Source organism: Alosa pseudoharengus, unplaced genomic scaffold (assembly GCF_046254945.1).
Source record: "Alosa pseudoharengus isolate Yale_2024_CS ecotype anadromous, Long Island Sound unplaced genomic scaffold, YU_APseudo_1.1 YU_APseudo_1.1_scf_18, whole genome shotgun sequence".
In the NCBI taxonomy this organism is placed as follows: Eukaryota; Metazoa; Chordata; class Actinopteri; order Clupeiformes; family Clupeidae; genus Alosa; species Alosa pseudoharengus.
Genome location: NW_027468650.1, coordinates 15862287 through 15886172, shown reverse-complemented (window position 1 = coordinate 15886172; position 23886 = coordinate 15862287). Strand labels below are relative to the sequence as shown.

Sequence of the window (23886 nt, the reverse complement as noted above, 5' to 3'; positions counted from 1 at the left end):
GGGATAGCTTGCGGACCACCAGCGGTCCCCAGACCACACTTTGATTAACACTGGTCTAGGACTAGGCTTCATCCATCTATACAAAACCGACCCATTGTCCAGTGAGTGGGGCACTTCGATGGAAGAACATCCTTGAATAGTTGGCTGCCTCAAAGTATCTGTGTTTGGACTGTCTTCTGCTGTCAACTTCAGCTTGAGTCATATTTACCATTTCACCTGGTGTCAAAAACCTAATGCTCTCCAGTCTACAAGGATCAAAGTCACAGATCATACAGACTGACTGAATGTACAGTTGTGTGTAGTAGTATATCAACTTTTACAGTTAGGCAGGCGGAGGAGCAGTGGGTATCAGTATGAATGTATGTGTGTGTGTAACAGTAATTTATACTGGCGATCCTGCACACACACACACACAGGAGTCTTCATGTTGGTTGTGTGAGCGGTCAGGCCCAGGAAGAATGACCATGGCTTTGTGTTTTCAGTCACAGTGCTTGCTATGACCTGATCACACATTGCCAAGTTGACCGAGTAATGGTATTATTATGGAAACAACTTCCTACTTTGACCAACAGTGCAAGTCTTCTGGACCATTTACAATACATTGTGAAATTCTTGTGTCTTTACTGGTCGATATACTGCCTATGCCAGCAACTGCCAACATGCATCCTAAAACTACAGCACTGATAAAACCCCTACTCATAACACCTACTTTCTTGGCCAGGGCCCACTTGAAAAAGAGATTACAATCTCAATGTGTTCTTTTCCATGGTTAAATAAAAGGTAAAAAAAATACATTAATTAAAAAGTACTTTTTACTTGCACTGGCAGGAGTAAAAGTTGAGGTGCATAACGTACCTTTCAGCAAGATGACTTACACTGACCTGCACAAGTACTGTTGCTAGAGCTGCAGCTCTTGCTGCCAGTGAGCACATCAACTCATTCTAAGTGCAGTCACATATCATAGAACAAAGCAGCAATGTCTGATTAAAAGCAGCAATTGGATTACCATAATACGGAATATTCCAGTTTACATGCTAGGCAAACGAGTAAAAATCCTGTTCCTTGACACATGATGCAGATAAGACGCCGTTAAAAAGTAAACATATTTGCTTTATTGAGGTTCTTGTGTGTAGATCCATCATTCCTTTGAGCTGTGTAGTAAGAATTCGTTTAGTCAAATTTTTAAGACGTTAACCATACAACGAACCTCCGCTTAATGCAAATTAAGTCTCTCTTCCTCCTTGTTTTTTAAATCACAATGATTTACACAATTCATACTGACTAGGAAAGCTATATTGCATCCCAAGCAACACCGTGAAAATCCAGATCATCCCACGGCAGCAACTCCTCGACAGCACTTGATCATCCTGCATTGAGCACCAGGTCATTAGTTTGCACATAGAAAACAGTGCAAAGAAAGTCATTTGTGATTCCACCCCATCCTCTTCTTTGATGGTATACTTGAGTTCAAAAGTCTCTTTGTATTTCCACACACAAAGTCTCCAGCCCCAATGCTGATACGCACACTGCACAGAGGCAGCAGAACGTGACCTGAAGGCAGGGACACACACACACACACACACACACACACAACGTAGAGATACATCAACATTCACACTCACTCAGACTATAACACGCACACACTTACTGCATTGACACACACACACACACACACACACACACACACACACACACACACACACACACACACACACACACACACACACACACACACACACACACACACACACACACACACACACACACACACACACACACACAGATATATACATACATACATACATACATACATACATAAAACACGCACACATGCGCGCACACACACGCGCGCACACACACGCGCGCACACACACGCGCGCACACACACACACACACGCACACGAGAGGACACCCAAAAGCAGGCAGGGTGGAGCTGGTACTTTTTGCCCCTCACCCTTCTCCCTGGCATCCAATCAGACGCAGAGACACCCCCGGCCCAGAGGAGGTGCTGTAGGTCATAGGTTCATGCGCAGGTGCTCGGGCCGCTTGGCCATGACTGGGTACGCCTGCTGCTTGAACTGGCCCATGGGGGCGCCAGCGGGGGGGCGGATGGGCAGGGGTGCCGAGGCCTCGCTGCTAGCGGTCACGTCCATCTGCTCCAGGCTGGACTCCTCCATGGCCTGCTCCCGGGGCGCCAGGGACGCACCTACGGGCAGGGGGGGCCCCGCGTGCCAGCAGTCCCCAGCAAACCTCACTGGGCTGGAGGGAGTGGGGGGTGGGCAGGAAGCAGAATCACACTTACAGACAGCAAGACATTTTTTGATGGTTTTAACACTTATGGACATTGAGTTGAAGACCTTGGATTTGATGATAATATCAAGGTAAAAAAAAAAAAAAAACTAATTAGTTATAAAAAGGCATGTAGTAACATGATAAGAGGCTTAACAGTGTCAGAATGTGAGAATGGCGACCAACCTGATAGGTGTTCTTGGGCTTCCTAGGAAGCGTCGGGGGGAGCGTATTTTTGGCTCAAATGAGAACTTCTCCTTCACATTCTCCAGCACAGATGGAGCTACATACGTAAAACCCTGCAGTGAGAAAGAACACAGAGGAGAGGTTTGTGAGAGGAGTCTGTGTAAGGGAGGAGTCTGTGTGAAGGAGAGAAAGGAGTCTTTGAGAGAGAGGAGTCTGTGTGAAGGAGAGAGGAGTCTGCGATTGCATAAATATTCATCCCCTTCAAGTCAGCATTTAGTAGATGCACTTCTGGCATATTCGCGTCAACATTGAGTATACCTGCCTATTAATCTTCTCCCAAGTCATAGTTCCCTTGCAGACTGAATGAGATTGTCCTCCAGGATTTCCATATATTTTGCTGAATTGATTTTACTTTTACCTTTACAGTCCTTCCAAGAAGTATCCCCACAGCATGATGCTACCACCACCATTCTTCAAATTAGGGATGGTGCGTTTTTGGTAATGTCCTGTGCTTGATGTCCGCCAAACATAGCATCTAGTCTGATGTCTGAAAAGCTCAATTTGGCCCGAGACCAAAGAACCTTCTTCCATTTGAGCTTGGAGTCTCCCACATGTCTTTGGGCGAACTTTAGTCAAGATTTAATAAGAGCCTTGCCACTCACCCATAGAGCTTCGACTGGTGAAGAACTGGGGAAGAAGTTGTTGTATGCATACATAGTTTCTCCTATCTCAGCTGCTGAAGCTTTTAACTACTTCAGAGTAGTCATAGGTGCCTTCAGGGCTCAAAATGAACTTTTTTCCTCAGTGTCCCGCAGCTGTCCCCAATTCTACTTAACCACCAGTGTCCCAAATTCAAGTTCTTGTTTTTTCTATTCTACATAATAAACATAGATTAATAATCAGCAACTTGTATCACTTAATTGACTCATTCTGGGCCACTATGTAAGTTCTGAAGACTTTTAAACACCATTTTATGAACATTAATCATCTGCTGTCTCTCCTACACAAACTCATCTCCAGAGGTTGCGCTATAGACTCTTTGTCCGTAATATTTTTTGAGGTTGCGATAGCCTTTGTCATTGATCTTCCTTTCATTAGCAAAATCCTGGAAAGAGCAGTGGCTGCCCAGCTTCAAAACCACATGTCCCACTATTAGCTCTTCGAACCCATCCAATCTGGTTTCAGAACCCACCACATGCCCCAGGGCTCTGTGCTTGGTCCTCTGCTGTTCACCATTTACGTGCTACCCCTAGGTCATATTATCCGTAAACATGGACTCAGCTTAGACTGCTACGCCGATGACACTCAATTTTATATTAGCACTGGACCTTCCAGATGCAGGTGTCTTTATATTTCTATAAAATACACATTTACTGCACACAGGCAATCCCATTTCTCTAATTGTGAGACTATTAGCACCAATTGGCAGGACCGCTGTTGATTTAGGTCAGGACTTTAAGGGGGATGAATATTTATGCAATTGCTTATTTTGCATTATATTTCTAATTAACATTACTTTGTTGAAATTTGCTTTCACTTTGAGATTAAAGAAGGGATGTTTTTCCATTTAATTTGGCCTTTTTATACAATAATACAACAAATATTCCATTTATCAAAGGGGGACTTGGCCACTATTTCAACTTAATAAACCCGTTTAGAAATCCTCTGGATGGTTAAATGACTTGTTCCAGCGAAAGTGACTTTCCCTGCTCCCCCCTAGCGTCCCAAGGCGGAAAACCAACCTTGGAACATTGGGACTACCGTCCCGGTAAGAGAAGTGAGATACAAGAAACTCGTTTTAAATAGCGTTTCATACCTTGTAACTAGGGCTGGGATAAACGATTATTTTTTAAACGATTAATCTAGCGATTATTTTTTCGATGCATCGATTAATCTAACGATTCATTTTTTCAGTCCGATTCGATTTCGATTCGATTCGATTATCGATTATCTCCCCATTAATTCACTAATAGCATCTTATACATGTTTATTTACATATCTGAATGAAAAAACATGAATTCTTTAACATTGCAATATATGTTTATTGCTCTTAAGATTCCAAAATAAAAGACTGAAGTGCAAGTAACTACAAGTGCAAAGTAATGTATTCTTAGTCAGAGGTAGCATTCAATAAAGTTCAGTAGGCTAGTGTATGTCTAATTGAGTGCCTGTCATTTTAAGACGTTCGTGTGGGAATGTGTGGATGCAATTCATAACGTAGTTCAAATAACAGTTCGTACTTCTCCTTTGGACAAGCACTTTTGAGTCTTGAAAACACTTTTCCATTTGGATGTCAAGTTTAGCATGCTTACTTGCAGCTGCTTGTATTACTCATGCAGGGCTCATTTTATTGACTCTGTTTTGCAAACAGAGTCAATAAAATGAGCCCTGCATGAGTAATACAAGCAGCTGCAAGTAAGCATGCTAAACTTGACATCCAAACAGTATTAGGCTTTGATATAGGGCTACTGCTTGATTGCATAGGCCTACTGTAACTTAACTTCGTTTAGTCTCCTCAATGTACTATGTTGTGATAAGACCTTAGCAGAGTTTACTTGAACTTTAATGCAGCGGTTTTGAAAAAATTTGCGCAGCATGGTCACGATGCTAAGCGGATTTAATAGCAATGTAGCCCACTGTGTTCTATGCAGTGCTTCTATGTGGCAACAACAATCCTTCAACAATCGTGAATATTTTGTTAAATGCACATGCAGAGGAGGAGCAGCGGGCTCGTTACGAGAGAGAGCGGGCGGGGCGAGGAAAGGCTGTGTGAGTAAAAAGTGCAGCTCAATGAAATTATTTTATCTTATCTTTAATTTAAATAGCAGGCCTACAACATAGAACATCAATGTGTGGTGGCCGGTTTTGATTTCGTGGTGCCCAGCCACAGATTAGTCAACGTATGGAAAACACTGAAGGTGTAAAATTAAAAATATTTAGCAGCACACATTATGCTTGACGAATCGACGCTCATATTTTGCGTCGACGTATTTTTTGCGTCGACGTCATCGATTACGTCGACGCGTTGTCCCAGCCCTACTTGTAACATCCACATTGTTCTGCCGAACTTATGCTAATTGCTTCACTAGCTTGTAAACAAATCCATGTGTTTATCATTACTTTCTTCCACAGTTTGAAATAGCATAACGCACAACTTCTCCAGTAGAGGGGGAAATATAGCTAATCCTACCAAGGGGGGCTTTAAAGCAATAAAATGGGAAATATCCAAGGGGGATGAATACTTTTGCAAGCCACTGTAGGTGCTAATCCATTTGGTAGTTTAACGGCATTCTGCATTAAGCAGGGCTTAAAATTCATTTTTCAAAATGGGGGGGAATTCCCCCCTTAGGTTATTCATGTAGGGGGGATTTACACAATTTTGGGGGGAGGTCGATTCTGATACCAAGTCAAGAATTACGATTTCGATACTTCTTCGATACTTTTTTAAAAAAGTGTTTGATTTTGGTGCCCCCACCACCCTGACGTCATCAGTAATATATACTGCAGTGGGATCATTCACAACAGTGGACATCCTAGATTCTGCTTTACTCTCTCCACACACACACAAACACACTGAAAATGATGGCTTATGTTTCTATTTCATATATTTTTTAATTCATATAGAGTGTATTTAGTTAATAATGTATTTTTTAATGTATAGCATTTTACTAGTTAATTACTAGTAGCTTAACATATTTAGTCATTTGAATGCTTCATTTTGACGTTTAACCTATAACACTTAGGCATATCTTTAATGTGGTGTGTAGGTCTAATTGAGTGCACATTGGTGATGAGTAGGTGTAATTGAGTTTCACTTTAAGAAAATACGTGAGAGTAATTAGCCTCCCTTCAGCCTGACGGTTTTAGGCTAGTCGCTAGTGAATAAAAGTTGTGCTTAGTGCATAAGGATATGTGGATGCAAATCATTATGTTTTCTATGTCATTAGATACAATAAATGTTCAAAAAACGAACAACTCGAAGACAATCTTTCTGGGATCAAGTGTTGACGTGACCTGAGCTAGCAGGATAGTTACCAAGGAGCTCTTTCCAGATGTAAAAGTTTGCTCTCTCTCTCTCTCTCTCTCTCTCTCTCTCTCTCTCTCTCTCTCTCTCTCTCTCTCTCTCTCTCTCTCTCTCTCTCTCTCTCTCTCGTCTGCATGAGGCTATGTTCAATTGTGTGTGCGTCTGCATGAGGCTATGTTCAATTCAACTTGGTAGTTGATCCGTCCGGTCAATAGCACCGCATTCACGCCACTTCATGATTATATTAACGTCATCAGACAGGCTGTAAAAGTGTATGTGGGAATTTCTCGCATTATGATGGCTAGAGTTGCGGGACTTGAACAAATTATGCACAATACCCGCAATGAAATTTAAGCCCTGATTAAGTCTCATAAGTAGTATTACTGTTGTGTTCTATGACAGCTAGACAGTCTGTGGAGGTAGTACGGGAAAAGCATCAGCTTTAGTTGGGCTGTAACCGAGTGGAGGGTGGGCCTCACCAGGAAGACTTGGTTGGCGCTCTCGCTGAGGGTGGAGTCGTCGGGGCTGTCCACAGGTGTCTGGCTGGTGAACTTCGAGTCGAACTGGCTCACGTCTTCAGCCGATTGCTGCACAGACAGAGGGAGAACATGTGACGTGAGGCCCACTGGTCAAGGGACAATCACACTCTCTCTCCAACACACACACGCACGGGCACACGCACACGCACACGCACACGCACACGCACACGCACACGCACACGCACACACACGCACACACACACACACACACACACACACACACAGGGCACTCACTACTAGTGTTGCACACATTTTACAAACCAAAATCGTATTTTCCTTATTACAGGCGTCAATGAGAGAACAACTCTAAGTCATAGTCATAACATTTACTAATAGTAAGTGTTTGTGACAACACGTCATGATAAATTTGCTAATGTTTGATTGCTGTTTTGGTATGAAGCATCTTTCACATAATGAATGTGCACTCTAGAAAGGGAAAGTAGGCCTACTATGCGCTCCATGTCTGTGTACATCCGCAATCGATTACGTTCCTCAAATGGAGAACACATCCATGTCCCCTCGCGTCTCATTGCCACTCTATGTAGTCCTTGTGTGTTTCCAAAATTCCTGGCACTTCCTGATCGCTTAAATTTAGTTTTTCTTTCCTGTCGGTTAGCAGTTGATGTAGAAGCATACTTTGACTTCAGCGGTGACAAGTTCTGCTGTGAGAGAGCTTGCTCGCTTGCACCTGCAAAGTAGTTCTGTGCACGTGTGTGTGTCTGCATGGGGTTACGTTCGATTCAAGTCAGAAGTTGGTCTGTCCGGTCCCGCATTCACGGCGCTCCATTATTAGAGTAACGTTATCAGATAGCGCTGTAAAATGTGTGCAGGATTTTCTCGCATTATGATGGCTAGAGTTGCACGACTTAAATAAATTATGCACTATACCCTCAATCCTGCGCTGAAATTTAGGCCCTGCTTATATTAGCAGCCATGTCTCGCTGTACTTATCAAATGACAGCTGCAGGTTGAAAGCTGTGTGTGTGTGTGTGTGTGTGTGTGTGTGTGTGTGTGTGTGTGTGTGTGTGTGTAAAAAACACAAAGCTACGGGAGGCAATAGAAGCATGCCTTGTGCACACTAACCTGAAATACGTAGGCCATCTTACTGCAAAACAACACTTTAATTCTTAAAAGTATTGATACTAATAAAATTAGGTATTGTGACGTTTTAAATTTCAGGTACTGCGATACTTTTGTAGTATCGGTGCACCGTGCAACACTACTCCCTACCAGCCAAGGGGCTCTCATTCTCTCTCCAACACACACACACACACACACACACACACACACACACACACACACACACACACACACACACTCACCAAGAAGGGCTTGAAGGGCGGCTCCACCTTCCTGGCCAGCAGATCCTCCCAGTTGATGTGTCTGAAGAAGGGGTGTGCCTGCGGAGGAGAGAACCAATGGGATCTTAGCAGACTGTGAGATTGACAACCACAACAGTGACACAAGCTAAAGCTGGACGGGCATTCCTTGTGAGTATTTACTTAATGCAACAGCCTAGAGTGTTGCCTAGGTTACATACAATATAGGGCTGAATGATTTTGGAAAATAATCTAATTGCCATTCCCCCCCTCCAATGTTGCAATTATTTTCAAGCTCTTTATCTTCCATATTATTCAACAAAGCAGTGTTAATTTTGACAGCAAATTCTGATTCTTTTGAATAACACACCATTTAGTTTTAGTCATATTTTAGTCATCTGAAATCTTTTAGTCTTAGTTTAGTTTTAGTCGACTAAATATCATAAGAGTTTTAGTCTTAGTCTAGTCTTAAGTCTTTAAGTCTTAGTCTAGTTTTAGTAGACCAAATATTAGCAGATTTTAGTCGACTAAATCTACAGTGGACTTAGTTGACTAAATATTTCTCCAGAATTTCCGGTAATTAGAAGTATCCATCAGTCTGTTATGGCATTAAGGTTTGAATATGCAATACAGACACAGATTTAACGGTTGTAATACAAAATATGTATTTTATTTTATTCTTAATGTCAAAAACACTGACCGTACATACTCTGTGATTAATTAATCCAAATGAATCACATGCATCCATTTTTGCTATGAACATCTTAAAAACAAGTTTGGCAGATAAGTGAATCAATGAAGAGCCAACCCAACATTATAGACTAAAGTTCAACATCTCTCTCTTTTATTATAATTTTCTCTTTGGCTCAGGCATCAGCGTAGTGCCTGGTATCAGATTTTTAGCATGATAAATGCAAATGACTGAAGTTACCACTCACTGTCTATGACATGTGCAGCGTAGACTACCCTAACACCAAAGTAATGTTCGGAATACCCCCTATGATTTTTCCTTTTTTTGCCATTCAAACATGTTGTAGATTTTAATTCACATAATTACTAGGTTGTTGCCTTTTCTATCCAATAGGTGGCAGTCCAGGATAAGAAATAGAGAAGTTCAAAACAGTACAGTAGGAAAACGAGAGAAAGAGCCTACAAGTGCAAATGGAAATGTAGTTTGAAGTTACTGGAATGGAAATAACTGTAACCACCTTCAACATACTTTTGAAGACATTTTGTGTCAAGTGTGCAACACATGTAGTCAATTTATTAAGGGAGTTTGTCTGTTAGGTAAGGTTAGCTAAGTTACCTTTGACAAGGCTGGTGGCTAGCATTATCATCAAGACGTGTGCTAACTCGTAGGACTACCTCCAGATTGTTTTGCATTGAGGTGCTACTTCAGACGTGAGAACTGCTACGGTAGGCAATGGAAATTCCTAACTGCAGATTCAGAAATAGTAGATTGATGCTCCTGATAGCCAGACTGCACTGGGTCAACTGTCACTATGAAATGCGATTAATGAGCGAAGACAGCTGAAATCAGTCACAGCTGTGTAACTAAGTCTGTGCATATAATGTAAACAACCTAACTGTTGTGAAAACGTTCTCCTCTTTGTTCTCCTCTTATGCAACTACTGCTGCGTTTGTTTAGCTATTACGCCTGCATTTGCAGCAGCTTTTTAAATGGCTCTGCTGCTTCGTCATAGATCAACCTACCCTCAAAGATTCGCTCTGATTAGATTTCTTCCCAACTTGTCCGACAAAAAGAGTAATTATGACCGCCACTAGCGAAGCGGTCATATAGGGATTGTCAAAGTTTTTTTTTTTTTTTTTTTTCCCCGTCATCTACTTCCTGAAATTTTGGTCAACGATACCTGGGGCACCGAAACACCGGGGCACATGAAATTTGGTGGGTATGTAGCCCCACTAGACTTTTACGGAAAAATTTAGTTTGGTCCCCGGGGACCACTCCCCCTCCGCGCTGGGCCCCCCGAAACCCAAAAAATGCAGTTTTTCCTAAATAACTACCTGAACCGTGGCACCGAGGATGAAGAAATGTTTATGGTATGTTGATCTCAAGGGCCCACATCAACCTAGCCCATAATCACTCATTTGTGATTTGCACCCCCCCGGTAAAAAATGAAAATGCAATATCATTCTGCTTTAATCACCCTTCTCTTCAGTTGAGACGTTCAGAACTGCACCAAATTTTATGTGTATGATTAACCTGACATTCTCTGGGGGTATGCCAAGTTTCGTAGAATTTCATCCATGGGGGGGTCTAAAAAATTAAGTTATGTGTACATTTAGTGACTGTACACTCATTGGCCTGTAGATGGTGGTGCACACATATACACACACACACACACACACAGGCACGTATACCATCAGTATCAAATTCTGTAGGATTAAAGGAAACCCAAATATTCATCATAATAATAATTTGGCTGCATTTCCAGTATTGGCGTTACGTAGTCGTTTGTCCACTAGATGGCGCATCGTTGCAGTGAGACGTAATTTTGTTGGAAGTTAATCTAAAGTGGGTTGGAAAGACACTATGCTTCCTACAAGGACAAGACAGTAGGCTACAGTAGTTTACCGCAGAGAACGTCTAAGGGTAGGATGATTTCTGCATGACATGTAATTCCCATTTCCTCTTGAAGCCGAAATAAATCTGAGAATGTTTATCGGACATTCTTGTTTTTTACTGCAGGTAGGCTACGTTAATCCTATCAATAGCAGAATGTAGGTAAAATAATGTTACCATTAGCATGGTTGAGTGATGGATAAACCATAAATGCGTTTATAGGCTACCAAGCAAATTGATAACAGCAGTAATTGTATCTTTCGACTGTCATCTCATTTGCTTATGACCATAGCCTAGGCTACTAACAGGAGCTACGTGAGTTAGCCACAATACGTTCGCTACGTGATGGTTTTTTTAATGGAAAATATATAGGCTACCTGAAAGATAACCTGTCTATGATGCATCCTAAACACCGGGCTGGGACATTTCTGACATTTTATTGGTCTCAAAAAGCATCTGAGTCAACGTTCATTCCCAAACACCCATATAGGCTACTTCAATCCTCTATTTTCAAAGGTGATTCAAGTAAGGAAGAGCATGGCTCAAAGTAAAGTAACTGAAACTACATAAATTCGTCAAAGAGAATAATTTGTGTCAACTCGCCGCAATGTAGATTTATTAACGCACCCGTGATGATCTACATCTCCATTTAAACCAGATGTTTTAGAGCGCACGTTGAGATGTATTCAGGGCAGGGCTGTACCTACACATATTTGTTGCACGTGCTACAAAAATCATTCTTTGCGATGAATGATTTAGTACCAACGTTACACCGGTCAGATACAGTTTTGCTTATGGCTATATCGTGAGACTGAGGCGCTTTTTGTTTGTTCGAAGTGCGTGTTTAGGGTGTGAGAGGGGAGTCGATGTGCTTTGATTCCAGCTTGGTAGTTGTAGTCTATGCGATTAAAAAACACGTGTGTGTGAAGTATCCAAACAATGATAACGCTTTCATTATGGCTGCTTTAGCCACAGACCTTGAGCTACTGTACAGTGGGTTGGGTTCCATTTAGAAGTGTCCACTTCATTCGCCCTTTCGGTGATTCAGCTACTTGAAATGTATTACTACTGATATGCAAAACTATTAACTTTTCGCAAAGAGGTGGCAGCTTGATACTGTAAGGTGTAAGCCATTGGTTCCAAAGGAGATTTTATTTGGGTCGCCAGCATAGCCTAGTGACAATTTGTGTTGTGTAATAGGCCTAGCATAGGGCCTACCTTATATAGCTTATAGTTTGTTAACAGTCACGGTTTTGTCATAACTCCCTCTATGCATTTTTGCATTTACAATAGCTCTGAAACCGGGCGCCAGTGCGTGGATATCTCAATCGCAAAATTAAACAATATTTCTATCGGGTGCCTACCATGGACTAGGCTGGGTGAAAATCAAAAGATTGCGTCAAAAGATTGAGCTTGGTCTGGCGAAAGCCAGACTAACCATGGACCTCATAGTTGCAAAATGCAAGGGAACATGAATCAGCATATTATTTGCACAAACAATAACGGACAGTAGCTCTTCAACTTTGCCCGTTAAAATGTGTATGAACAGTCTCGCAACGCATTTCATGAAGGCCCTTTTGGACATGTCAGTTATTTGCACCATTGGGTAAAACGGCATTTTGTTTTAGACTACTGGTATTTAATTTGTGCATTGACAATAAAGCTGAATATCATATGAACTAGATGACTAAACTTATGCATATGTAGAAGAAGAAACATTCACAAAAATCCGTGACATGACCTCTCTTCTTGATAGCTGTTGAAAACTGCATGGAACTGACAGGGATTGTTTTGTTTAATAATAAATAAATAAATACATTATGCTGTTACCTTCTGCTTTTCCCAAATACAATGTAGCCTACAGGTGTACCTTTCATCAGTCTAGTTGCAATGGATGGACTGTGATGAACTGCCCTACTTGTGATTGTTAAGGGTTTTATAACAATGTTGCAAATTTTTTGGCCCAGAAACAAATCTATTCACCTTTGCAGCGCCAGTAGGCTACTTTGTGTGCGGAATGTGTGCACACACACATTCCAAACAAGTATACACAAAATTTCAAGAGTGGGGGATGGAGTAGAAGATGGAGACAAATTCATTAATATGATTTATTTTCGCGGAATGGATGTACAGGACTGAGCGGCGGTCATATTTTGTACCGCTATGCGGTACATCTAGTTTTGATTGGATCTCTTCTCCATTCGTCCCTCCTAACATTTGTCTCGTTTTTATTCGTTGACTAAAGTGTCAGTTATATTTTTTCATAGTCTTCGTCATCATGTCTGACTTTTTATTTCGTTTTCATCTGTGAAAAAGGTTCGTTGAGGAATATTTTTCGTCATAGTCTTAGTCAACTAAATTAACACTGCACAAAGACAAACAATAAATCATTCTATAGTATGACCAAAACAATATCATATAAATTAAACATAAACTGTTCTTTCCTGGAGCCCAAGCATATGTTATGATGACATTAGGTGATGCATGGATTGATATGAATTAAATATTTATTTAACTACTCAATTCAATCACATTAGTAGGTCTATTTCTATTTGTTGAATTATTTCTATTTGCCCAACCTTATACTGTACATATGTAATAATTCTGATACGTTTCTACTTCATGTAGATATGATCTTCTTTTGTTAGTTACGCAATGGCACGGACACTGCTTCTCCTTCTCCCACTCTCGCTCTCTTACACGCACACACAGACCCGCTCTTCTCCTCTGTAGCAGCGCGTGAATCGTAACAAACTAGATTGTTGCGGCCAAATAACATCGGCATCATCAACATTAACTAGTTTGTTCTTATCACAGCAAAGTCAAGTTGCGGAGACAGAACTCTTTAAACAGGCAAAGTTAGCCGGAGTTAGCAGCATGCATATAGCCTAAGAGCCTTAGCTCAGTGTTTCTCAAACTTTTTTTCTGGGGACCCACTTTTTAAAAATGACACACTATCGCGACCCAACTCGTGACTGTGGTAGTTAACAAACTAGATCAGTGGTTCTCAAACTTTTTCTTTCATTCCCCACTTTGATCAAGGGGGCATTCTCGAGCCCCACCTGTCCCTCATCGCTCTAAGAAAGTGGTAGGTCAAGCTTAAAGTTGTCAAATTTATTGAAATAATGAGTTCTAAATATATCCTCTTCAACAGAGTTAAAATCAGCTGGTGCTGCAGATATAATAATAAATAAATACATAACACACATATTTCTGTTTTCCAGCAACATATTAGAAAGCATAGGCCATTTTACAGCATTATACAATATATTCAATGAAATACCAACATGCTGCATTAAATGGATCCATAATCCAGTCATACTGAGCACTGCTGGTTGGGAAATATTTTTGAAATAAACTTTGCAGGGATGTGATGTAGGCCTACTGTTTAATACATGGGATCACAAGAGTGCCTCCCAGTGCCTTCGTTTAGAAATCTCAAAGGCATAATACTGTCGCGATCGAGGCGCCTGTCCCATATTCAAGTTTTTTTGGTGAATGCAGTAATCTTATTTGCTAGGTGAGGTAGGTGCTTGTCTTTGCCTTGTAACTGGACAATGTTAACTCAAATGTATCGCTAAGATATATCAAATATATCGCTAAGATAGGCCAGCTTCGTCAAGAAATGTTCATTAGTGAACGTGCTTGCAGATTCAAACATGCGCTCTTCCTCCAAGAAGAGGCGACTCGGAGCTCAAACACGCGCGACAGCACTTTACCTCGGGAAAGCCACCTTGCCTCGCTGTGAAACAGTACAGCCTTTTGGTCAGCTACCATCTCTTCGCAAAGTGCGGAGAATAGGCGCCCTTTCAAGGGCCGGATTTTGATGAAATTCACCACTCTCACAACAACGTTCAAAATCTCATGTAGGTCGGGACTAACTAAGCTGTCTTGACACGAGCGCTTTTCTGTGAATAACACAGTGCGTCCATTGTGCATCGGGTGCTACCTGGGCCCAGGCTACAGATAAAAAAAACTCCTGTTTTTCACCTCAGTTCGCGCCCCACCTGGCATGTCTCCGCGACCCAGTAGTGGGTCGCGACCCACAGTTTGAGAAACGCTGCCTTAGCTGGTAAGCTAATGTTAGAACAGCTGGGTTTTTGGTGGTTAGCCGTGTCAACTACTTGCAGATAACATTAGGCATTAATTCATTAACTATGACATGAAATGTTTGTACCACCAACCCCCTTGGATATCGCAAATGCCCCTTCTGTCACTGTACTCTAGTAAACAAAGTTACCAGCACAGGTGAATGGCGGCTGTGTAAACTAAACAGTCGTGAAGTTTTAATAGTCAGCTGGAGAAGTTAACGAAGTTACTGTGCAAGCGAAGTAGCAGCATAGGGAAATTAAGAGAAAGGAACCAGAACCAGGGCATGGCAGGTTCCAGCAAAAGGTAATGAAGACGTTTATTTTCAACCAAAGTATTCTACTGCTCAGAGCTTTCTTGACACTGTTAGCTGGTCCTCCTGTTTACGTCTTTTGCTTCTTCGACGGTGTGCAGTGTCGGTGGCACGTCGACAAGCGCAAGTATAAATGTGCTTTGGTGACGTCAATATATTGTGCAGTGTAATCACAGCCTTTTAGGTTAGAAAATCGTGTTTCATCATACCACAATTGCAATTAATCATTCAGCCCTAATCAACTTTAAATCAGTGTGTAAGTTATGTTGTGGCAGACTGACCTGCACCTCTCCAGCATCACCAGCGTTAGCTCCGAGACGAGAGGAGGCACTTCTTTTCAACAACTGCAGAAAGAAAGGCTTTAATTTATAACACAGATTATCTCAATTAGTCAACCAATAAATCAGTCAGTCAATCAGTCCATCCATCCATCAGGCATCCACACCTTTTTGAGGAGGTCCCTGGCTTCTTGGGTGAGGTAGGGTGGCAGGTTTAGCTTGCACTTCAGGATTTTGTCGATGGTTTTCTTACGGTTTTCTCCCGTGAATGGTGGCTAGGAAAGCAATTTACATACAGGTCAGTCATTTGACCAATGGTGGCTCTTAACAGAAGCAACTACACAGAAAAAAACTACTACAAATGCCTGGGGCAAGACTGTAACTAGTCTGGGTGAGCCAATGTAGTGTAAATGTAAGTAAGAGCCACGAGCCATTGAGGGGGTAAGACTCAATCAGTGGTGAGAGTGATACAGTGATGAAGTAGAAAGAATGACGCAGTGGTGACAGAGATGCAGTGATGAGAATGATGAGTGAGAGTGTTGCAATGGTGACAGTGATGCGATTGGGGAGTGTGATGCAGTGATGCAATAGAGAGAGTGAAGCAGTGACGACACTGATGCAGTGATGCGAGTGATGTTGTGGTGCAGTTGAGAGAGTGATGTTGTGATGCAGTGGAGAGAGTGATGTGGTGGTGCAGTGGAGAGTGATGTGGTGGTGCAGTTGAGAGTGATTAGGTGGTGCAGTGGAGAGAGTGATGTGGTGCAGTGGAGAGAGTGATGTGGTGGTGCAGTTGAGAGAGTGATGTGGTGCAGTGGAGAGAGTGATGTGGTGCAGTGGAGAGTGATGTGATGGTGCAGTTGAGAGAGTGATGTGATGGTGCAATGGAGAGAGTGATGCAGTGAATACAGTGATACAGTGGTGCAGTGATGAGCAAGATGCGATGGTGAGACTGATGAGTGAAAAGGGAGGTAATGGAGAGAGTGGTGCAGTGATGCAGTGAAGACAGTGATGCAGTGAAGAGCATGATGCAGTGAAGAGCATGATGCAGTGAAGAGCATGATGCAGTGGTGCAGTGAAGAGCATGATGCAGTGAAGAGCATGATGCAGTGGTGCAGTGAAGAGCATGATGCAGTGAAGAGCATGATGCAGTGAAGAGCATGATGCAGTGAAGAGCATGATGCAGTGGTGCAGTGAAGAGCATGATGCAGTGAAGAGCATGATGCAGTGGTGCAGTGAAGAGCCTGATGCAGTGAAGAGCATGATGCAGTGAAAAGCATGATGCAGTGAAGAGCATGATGCAGTGGTGATGTAAAGAGCATGATGCAGTGGTGCAGTGAAGAGCATGATGCAGTGAAGAGCGTGATGCAGTGGTGCAGTGAAGAGCATGATGCAGTGGTGCAGTGAAGAGCATGATGCAGTGAAGAGCATGATGCAGTGGTGCAGTGAAGAGCATGATGCAGTGAGGGGCATGATGCAGTGGAGAGAGTGTTGCAGTATGGCACAGTGGTTAATAGTGTGAGCTCCAGTGGGCCAGAGATGGGTAGGTAAGGGTTAAGATGACACTGCTGTGTGTGTGTTAACTTACTGCTCCCGTCAGCATGTCGTACATGAGAGCACCAAGGCTCCACCAATCCACAGCCCTGTTGTGACCACTTCTCATCAGGATCTCTGGGGCCCTGCAAGAACACCCAATAATCACATCATATCAATCACATCCATAACGAATCAGAACACCTGACCTAAATGTGGAAGGAACATTCGCACACCACATCAACTACACCGACAGCTAATGAGAATATTAGAAATACTGTACGTCCTTCAGGGTCACTGTAGCAAAGGTGTGTCTTACATGTATTCTATGGTACCACAGAAGAAGTGGCAATGGAATGTTGAATAGCATTGGAGTGTCTTACATGTATTCTATGGTACCACAGAAGGTGTGCGTGACCGTCCCATCATGGATAGACTCTTTACACAGACCAAAGTCTGTTAGCTTCACATGGCCTAGAAAAAAAACACACATCCAGTCAAATTCCAACTGAATAAAGACAAGAGAAGTAGGCATTTAGAGTAGGCAGCTACAGCACATGAACATGCCCCAAGAGTGAAGCACCCTAGCTGCTTAACAGCTCTATCCGTTGGTTGCAGCAACTCGAGCTAGGTAGAACTGATTGTTTTTGTTTTTTCGTACCGACAGAACTCAGCGATCTCGAGAAACAGATCTGTGTGGGGAAAAAACGCTGGAATTCTCCTTTAACAAATGTTGCTGACTCCTTCATTGCATTGGTATACCAGTGTCACACTCTATATGCTTTCACACATGTACCCTTGAATACATTTACCACCTCACCTTTGGGAGCTTTATCTTGGTTTGTTTGCTTGCTAGAATTTAAAAACCTTACCTTCATGGGCTTGCTTATTTGCAAACATTTGGGAGGGCTTTGTCAATGTGTTTGTTTATTTAGCTTGCTAGCTAGTGTTTTGGTGCGTTACCATGGTTGTTAAGCATGATGTTCTCTGGCTTGAGGTCTCGATAGATGATGCCCTTCTGGTGCAGGTGGCCGAGAGCCATAGAGATTTCTGCCAAATAAAAGCTGACAGTAAAAAGCCTTTAGCTTTTGCCCAAACAAACATCTGAAAAGTCATGTGACAAGGTGGAGAGGGTGTGTGTGTGAGATGGAAAGGGTGTGTGTATAAGAGCTGAGGGTCTCCTCTCACCAGGCTGTGTCCTCCATGAAGATGCCCTCCCTCTCCAGCTGCATGAAGAGCTCGCCACCTGTCAACATACACACACGGAACATTTAACACCAACACTAACAAATATTACACACACTAGGGTTGAACATGATTATTTTTAAGCTCTTTATCTTCTGTACTATTCAACAAAGACAAGCAATACATCATTCTATAGTATGACCAACACAATATTATATAAATTAAACATAAACTGTTCTTTCCTGGAGCCCAGGCCTATGTTATGATGACATTAGGTGATGCATGAATTGATATTAATGAAATATTTTTTATTTAAACTACTTCAATCACAGTAGTAGGCCTGTATGTGTTGAAATTCCAGCCTTGTAAACATGTAATAATTCTTATACGTTTCTATTTCGGGTATATATGGTATTCTTTCGTTAGTTACGTGCAGTGGCAGAAAACTGACACTGTTTTCCCTTGTCCCGCTCTCTTTCTCAAATGCACACACACACTCACCCACCTCTCCTCTGTACTTGCATGTGAATCGGAACAAACTAGATTGTTGCGGCACAAAATGCGGCTGAATGACAGTTTAGCTCTGTGTTTACTAAAGGTTAGCATCATCAACAGCAAATTAAGTTCAACACTTAAAATGAGCTAGTTTGTTCTTTTCACAACAAAGTCAATCGCGGAGACAGAACTCTTTAAACAGGCAAAGTTATCAGCAGTTAGCAGCATGCATGTAGCCTAAGAGGCTTAGCTGGTAAGCTAATGTTAAAACAGCTGGGTTTTTGGTGGTTAGCTGTGTCAACTACTCACGGATAACATTAGGCATTAATTCATTAACTGTGATATGAAATGTTTGCGTCGCCAACCCCTTTATATCGCAAATGCTCCCTCTGTCACTGTATTCTAGTAAACAGAGCTACCAGCGCAGGTTGCTGTGTAGGCCTAAACAGTCCTGAAGTTTTACAACTGATAAGTTAACAACTGATAAGTTAACGGAGTTACCAGCAAGAGTTGCAGCAGAGTAATTAAGTGAAAGTAACTAGAACTAGGGCCATGGAAGGTTCCAGCAAAAAGTGATGAAGAGGTTTATTTGCAACCAAAGTAGCTCTAATGCTCAGAGCTTTCTTAACACGGTTAGCTGGTGGTCTTGTTTACATTTTTTGCTTCTTCAACGGTGTGCAGAGTTGGTGACGCGTCGGCAAGCGCAATCGCAGTCTTTGCGGTTAGAAAATCAAAATCGTGTTTGATCATGTCGTATATTATTGCAAATGCAATTAATCGTACAGCCCCAACACACACACACACACACAGAACATTTAATACCAACACTCACAAATATCACACACACGACCTTAGACATAAACCCCATGGATATAATCACATACAAAATCAGACACATACACAAACGTACATGCAGTATGAGAACACAACATTGATGGGCAGTGTGTTTCTGTAACTTGTAGAGTTCTTCTAACTTAGTGTCAAAGAGCAGAGATTTGTGTTTTAAGGTCGGTGCAGCATACTAATGATCACAAGCAGTGCCCCAGCAACAGGCTGAGCAGAGAGAGAATGGGGGTACTTTTTCTGTGGGGCAGTTTCTCTGCTGGGTAAGAGAGTGTGGGACAGTTTTTGTGTTTGCTGGAGCCTATATGGGCGCTGTACTGACCGCTCAGGTACTCCAGGATCAGGTAGAGCTTGCCCCCCGTCTGGAAGGCGTAAATCAGGTCCACGATGAAGGGGTGCTTCACCTCCTCTAGGATGTTCCTCTCCGCCTTGGTGTGGGCAGTGTCTTTAGCGTTGCGCACAATCATAGCCTGACCCCCCAGAGCACAGGAAAGGCATTACACGGTGTACTATTTTATACTGTATATTGTAAACTGTCTCTTTAGTCTTTTTGTATTCGGTTATTATTAAGTGATGATGCAATAACAGGCTAATACATATTTTTCCGTTCCGCGGGTTAAAGAGCCGCTCGGTTTTCTCCAAAGACAGTAAATTAAATTAGTTTTCCCCCGCTATTCAGTGTAGTCTCTAAGGAAATTGTCATCCTACTACTCACTTGTTGCCTCAACCTAATAAAATCCTTTTTTTCGTGGAACCCTGCACGTAACCCTTGATTGTATCTTCTGCCTGCACAGTTACAGTAATTACTCTGTTAAAGTTGACCAACTTTGTTTTACCCCTCCATAAAACAGAGGTGATGGTGACCAGGTTTACAAGTTGCAAAAACCGGCTGGCTGTGCCAGTAAACGTTTTTTGACCAAAAAGCTGTTGTGCCCGTGACGTCGGACTTTACAACTAACTTGCATACCGAGTATATTTTCAGTACTACTACCGCTCTAAAAGGTTCCAAATTAATACAGCCTCAGCATGATGAGAACTACATCCACTCTCCCTCACAACCAGCTCTGTCCAAATCACTTTTCCAACCTCCAAATATTTGGGGTGAAGCTAATATAGGAGCAGGTCTTTCTCCTAAGTCTGCTACATGCTTTGGTTGTAGTCTGTGTGAGAGGCAGGGCCAGTGAAAAGAGTGTTTGTGGGAAAAAACACATCTTTTTGGTCCAAGGCCATTAATGTCACCATATGTTATCTTCAAAGGCCAAACATTTTTCTGCTGCCTTTCATCCCTGGAAGACATCCTTTGATTTGTTTACCACAAAAGACGTGTCTGGATTTAACAATTTACCACAACTACAAAACAGCAGATAAAACATGCCTCACAAACATTCTCTGACCAGAGTATGTGGATTGAACAGTACATCTATTATGTACCATCAACAGCACAGATTTTAAATGTGAGGCTACAACTAGTCCAGGCTTAGTCGATTTTACATTCATATATTACAGTTATCTACTGCCACTTTAAATGGGCAAATTCTGCTGATAACCAGCAACTACGTAGAGAGGATAAAACTTCAGATATTCAGATGAGTGATCAGTAACTTTCCATAGGGGACAACTGCACAACCAAGCTCCATGGCAAAAAAACTATGCTGTGAATTCAAAGAAAGCTACAGCGCTGTGAAACATAACCTCCCACAATCACAACACAGGAAAGCACTCATCACCTCCATCACAAACCCCTAATATCACCTCCCCCACAACAGACCATATGCCTTGTCTAATGTTTGCACAAAAAATATAGTTAATCATAAGAAAAAATTACCTTCTTTAAAACCTTCATGGCAAATATTTTTCCTGATGCTGCTCCGGCTACTTTTCGGACTTGGAAAACCTATAGGGGGAAAAAAGGTTTCACAACCATTTTAGTAGATACATTCTGATGTCTCAAGTGAAATAAGCTTCAATACAGCAGTTACTATATTTAAAAAAAAGTTCTTTCATGTCCTTACCTTACCATACCCTCCTTTGCCCAACACACGCAGAAGCTCGAAACACTCAGGCTTGATGTTTTCCGAGCCCTGGTTCACGCTGTCCTCAGATATTTCAATCTTCTCACAATCATCCATGTTACTGAGGCACAAAGACATACAGTTCACTCAGGATCTCGGCCAGAGATTTTTTTTTAAACCTCAGCACTTGTTGCTTTCTCTTTACATCCCCCTACACTCTTCTAGTTTCAGCTGAGGTATAACAAATTACACAGTCTACAAGATTAATCGATGTCTAACGCTAAGCCCAAAATAGAAATGGGGGGGGGGGTGTCAATTAGTCACTACGGTATAGTTTCAGTCACATTTGAAGTGTGTCTAGTTACTTACAACTCAAATCCACTGCATTGATCCATGAAGTCAGTGATCTGCGTCTAAAATGACATGAGAACAGAATACATGAAAATTACAAAATGCAATGAGTTTAGGCCATACTGTTTAATATTCTGCAAAAAGGTCGCACAAGTTAGTCAACATAAACCGTTCCACGGCAATTAAACGCCCCAGGCTTTACGCTTATGTTATTGAAGTCACCTGTACCTGCTGTCAGTTAAGGATCATAAAGTTAGCTGTTCTTCAACTCGTAGTTGTGTGATTAATACAAGATCGACAAGCTAGCTAACGATTACATGATGCATGGAACACCGTAATCGAATTGCTGAAGTTGACATAGGTTTAAAGCATAGACTGTTCTATACAGTCTATGGTTTAAAGCACAGCACGCTTGTGCAATGTTGGCAACATTGACGTTAACTTTGACAAGCGAGTTAGCTTCACGATCAATGCCCAAAGTCTAGCTGTTCAGCACGCAGTCGTGAATTCTTAAAGTATTGCCGAGCACAACCAAATCAACTTAGACTTGAAAGCAATAAAGTATATAACGTAATATAACGTTAACGTTACTATGCGTGCATGGCTTTGAGCTAGCGTTCCGTTATTCAGCTTTAATGTAACGTTAGTCATTTAAGGTAACAGTGCGTTATGGGTATTGTCAACACTTCGAAAACGCCATGAGGTGTCAGCTGGTGTTCAAGATGACAGTTAAGTGTGGAAGCCGAAAATGCTAGCGCAGTTGCAGGGGGCAAGCAAACGCTAACGTTAGCTAGCAGGATATCGGACTATCGTTGGCGTTGTCAAAACTGGGCCTTCCCTCGTCTGTCACCAGACCGGGCCTGTGTTAGCACAACGTTAACGTTAGCTCAATACAACATGCTATCACACGTGTCAGCGCAATTACCTCCTCCAGCTCCTCGTCGGAAACATTTTCCTCCGGCTGGTCCAAATCTATGTCGAATACTCCAGCCATAATCGTTCACTTTGGTGTTGCTCGTGTTAATCCGAAATAATAGGTCTCCCTTCCCGCCTCATGGACAAACATACATCGCCGCCATGGCCGACTGTCACACATGCGCACACAAACCACAAACAGAGTGAAGAGTGCCCTCCTGCGCCTCGATGGTGTACAGCCACCACAGCCCTAGTTGGAGTCACTGTTGTAGGCTAGGCTAGTACCTAGGATTTTTTTTCGCCAATCTGCAAAAAAATGTCTAACACGTTCCAATTTATCCACGACCAAATCCTCGGGGAAACGCCTGGAGAGCCTATCAAGGGGTGCCATTTTTTGTGCCGTTGACATTTTATTTTACCAATATCAGCTTTTGAGATGTCTAACTAGGGGTTTTTAGGGGTGCCGAATCTTTCTTTGAGTAAAAATGACTCCAAGTCCATAAAAAATCCATAAGAAGTGGTTTTATTAATTTAAAATGTAACTCCCTCTCTCCTGTTATAATCTGGTTGATGTTCTGGCAAGAGTTAATATGGCTTGACTCCTTGTTTTTTACAGCATCACCTGAGTGTCACATAACAGTTGCCTGCACAGTTGCAGCTGACAAATCGTCCCCCGAATTATAGGGTTCTATCTAAGTTCTGAGTAGTTCTGAGATATTGAGCTTCAAAGTTTTAGAATTCCATAGAGTTATACTGATAAGTGGAACAAACCTCTTCAGATATAATGTCCAAAAATGCATACAACTCCAAGAAACACCTCACCTCATCTTCTTAAGATGTCACAGAATAAGAATATGTCAATAACTCAATTTTGACAAAAATGTCACATAGAACCGTATAATTCTAAGGGGACGAAGAAGGTAGTCCGGTGCAA

At 42.1% G+C, this 23886-nt stretch overlaps 1 protein-coding gene across 1 annotated transcript; it reads right to left on the bottom strand.

The window, feature by feature from the left end:
• Positions 1-1089: 1089 nt before the first annotated feature.
• LOC143130999 (ribosomal protein S6 kinase beta-1-like) lies at positions 1090-23122 on the bottom strand. The gene is made up of 15 exons (XM_076290335.1): positions 22963-23122; positions 22056-22099; positions 21687-21807; positions 21500-21568; positions 19997-20144; positions 18340-18397; positions 18115-18215; positions 17535-17625; positions 17207-17297; positions 15789-15896; positions 15625-15687; positions 8361-8438; positions 6979-7086; positions 2476-2588; positions 1090-2259 (listed from the first exon to the last, which is right to left on the bottom strand). The coding sequence occupies exons 1-15, from the start codon at positions 23029-23031 to the stop codon at positions 2016-2018; spliced, it is 1506 nt and encodes a 501-aa protein (XP_076146450.1). The 5' UTR covers positions 23032-23122; the 3' UTR covers positions 1090-2015.
• Between the last annotated feature and the right edge of the window lie 764 nt (positions 23123-23886).

Excerpts from the sequence above, each read along its gene's own strand:
- LOC143130999 (XM_076290335.1), bottom strand. The coding sequence starts at position 23,031 with ATGGCTGGAGTATTCGACATAGATTTGGACCAGCCGGAGGAAAATGTT. Across the intron at positions 17,626-18,114 it reads CATCATGCTTAACAACCATG|GCCATGTGAAGCTAACAGAC; the intron begins GTAACGCACCAA and ends TTTTTTTTCTAG. Across the intron at positions 2,260-2,475 it reads AGCCCAAGAACACCTATCAG|CCCAGTGAGGTTTGCTGGGG; the intron begins GTTGGTCGCCAT and ends CACTCCCTCCAG.